At 41.2% G+C, this 1789-nt stretch overlaps 1 protein-coding gene across 1 annotated transcript in view; it reads left to right on the forward strand.

Annotated features, from left to right (window-relative positions):
* Positions 1–1789, forward strand: part of LOC108630127 (putative leucine-rich repeat-containing protein DDB_G0290503) — a 10854-nt gene that overhangs the window by 6420 nt on the left and 2645 nt on the right. The window contains exons 8-9 of the mRNA XM_018033193.2: positions 1141–1347; positions 1489–1740. Of these exons, the coding sequence (XP_017888682.1) occupies positions 1141–1347; positions 1489–1740 (459 nt within the window). The remainder of the gene's footprint in view (positions 1–1140; positions 1348–1488; positions 1741–1789) is intronic.

Genomic DNA, 1789 nt, shown 5'->3' on the forward strand with positions numbered 1-1789 from the left:
GTTTATTACTTGTCCCGTCCGGTTCATAAATTCTTTCAGGTATCTGACGAGGTGAGAAACGATATTCGCGTGCAGATAGACAAATTGGACGACCTCCGCTATCAGTTGGAAACTGATACCGATCATCATCGACAACGTATACGTTGCCTATCGGATATGAGCAATCGAACGCGGGAAGCAGTTTACGCGAGGGAACGGCACACCAACGAGTTGAAAGATCGTCTAGCGGAGATTCTCGAACGGCTTGGCGACAAGAGCTTCCTGGAGCCAAAGGACGAGGTCGGCCTCGAGTGCGAACGTCAGATGGAAAACATCAACTGTCTGAAGAGCCTTTACAACGAGAGGCTGAAACTGCTGAACGAGTTGAAGGACGCGGCTGTCAGAGATTCGGCTGACACTCGGGTGAGGCTGGATCACTCGTTGAAGGAGCGCGAATGTTTGGAGGAAGACTTGAAGAAGGCTGACGAGAAGGTATTTCATGATACATTTTTTATTCTCACTTAAAGTGTCGTTCAATTCCAGAAAGTGAATTGTGTCACTAATACTTTTACCTATTCGTATACTGACTCGAGTTGCAATGAGAAAAAGCATGCGTGCGAAACCGTGACAGGGAATGCTAGTTTAAGATGTTTTCGATTATTGTCAAGAATGTATGTTGAACACTTGTTGATCTTGGAACAGATCGATGCACAAGACACGGCGATCACGAATCTGGAGTCTCAATTAGGGCTTACCAAGGCGGATTGCAGGGATCTTCAGAATCAGATGTCGTTGATTAATGGCCTGTTCACACAAATGCTGCNTATTATTTACAGTCATATAACAAGTTATTAGTAAATGTTAACAATAAAAAAAAAAATTTACTTCACTTGGGAAAAAATAATTTATGCATTATTATTTGTACATTTGCCCAAAAGCAGTCAAAATGACTTCCTTGGGCAATCTAGTGTTAATTACCTTAATTGTAAGAAATTCGAATTGACGATTGAATTTTAATTCTTAATTAAAAAATACTCCAATCGTCAATTGAGATTTAAAGAAATTTAATCATTAATGTGACGATTAAAAGATCTGCTATTCTGTTCGTGATGAAATCATCGGCATATTAATTTTAAACGATCGTGTCAATTATTTGAATAGGAGAATCATGATTTGATATGCGACATGGCGAGGGAGGAAGGCACCGAGGCAGCGGCGCTACCGAAGCTTCTTTTAGATTTGATCGAACAAGTCGAGGGTAACAAAGGACCTCAGAAACACTCGGAGAGCGATAACGCTGCCGACAGTGAGACAGAAAAGAAAGATGATGACTTGCAACAAGAAGACATAGCTCACAATCTGCCTAAGGTGATTGCACAAACAATAAAAATTTTACGCAATACCCTCTTTTTGAAAATCTGCAGTCAAGTGATTATTAAAAAGTGAATCTGTTTGATATTTAAACACAGTACATTATTTTTACGATTTCAATGCAATGCTTCGTGTCAGGTGTGGCGCGTTTTATTAGAACTGTTGAGTTGCCATGCGGAAGGCGCTCCGTCCACCTCTGCGGCGTCCTTCTCGGACCCTAACATCTGTTACAAGTCGGTCGACACTCCAGCTGGTCCCCGGCTAGTGATCTCAGTCAGCAAGACCTACATTCGTCTGAAGGAGCTGATATTAGAGAAGAAACACTTGGAGAAGGAGATGAACCGAATGAAACAGCTGAACACTCATTTAGAAAGCAAGCTCGGTGAACAGGTATTGTAAAATTCTAATTTCCATTACTTTTAATTGTATAAGCCTTTAA

Source organism: Ceratina calcarata, unplaced genomic scaffold, assembly GCF_001652005.2.
Source record: "Ceratina calcarata isolate Rehan_Ccalc_2016 unplaced genomic scaffold, ASM165200v1 scaffold7.2, whole genome shotgun sequence".
In the NCBI taxonomy this organism is placed as follows: Eukaryota; Metazoa; Arthropoda; class Insecta; order Hymenoptera; family Apidae; genus Ceratina; species Ceratina calcarata.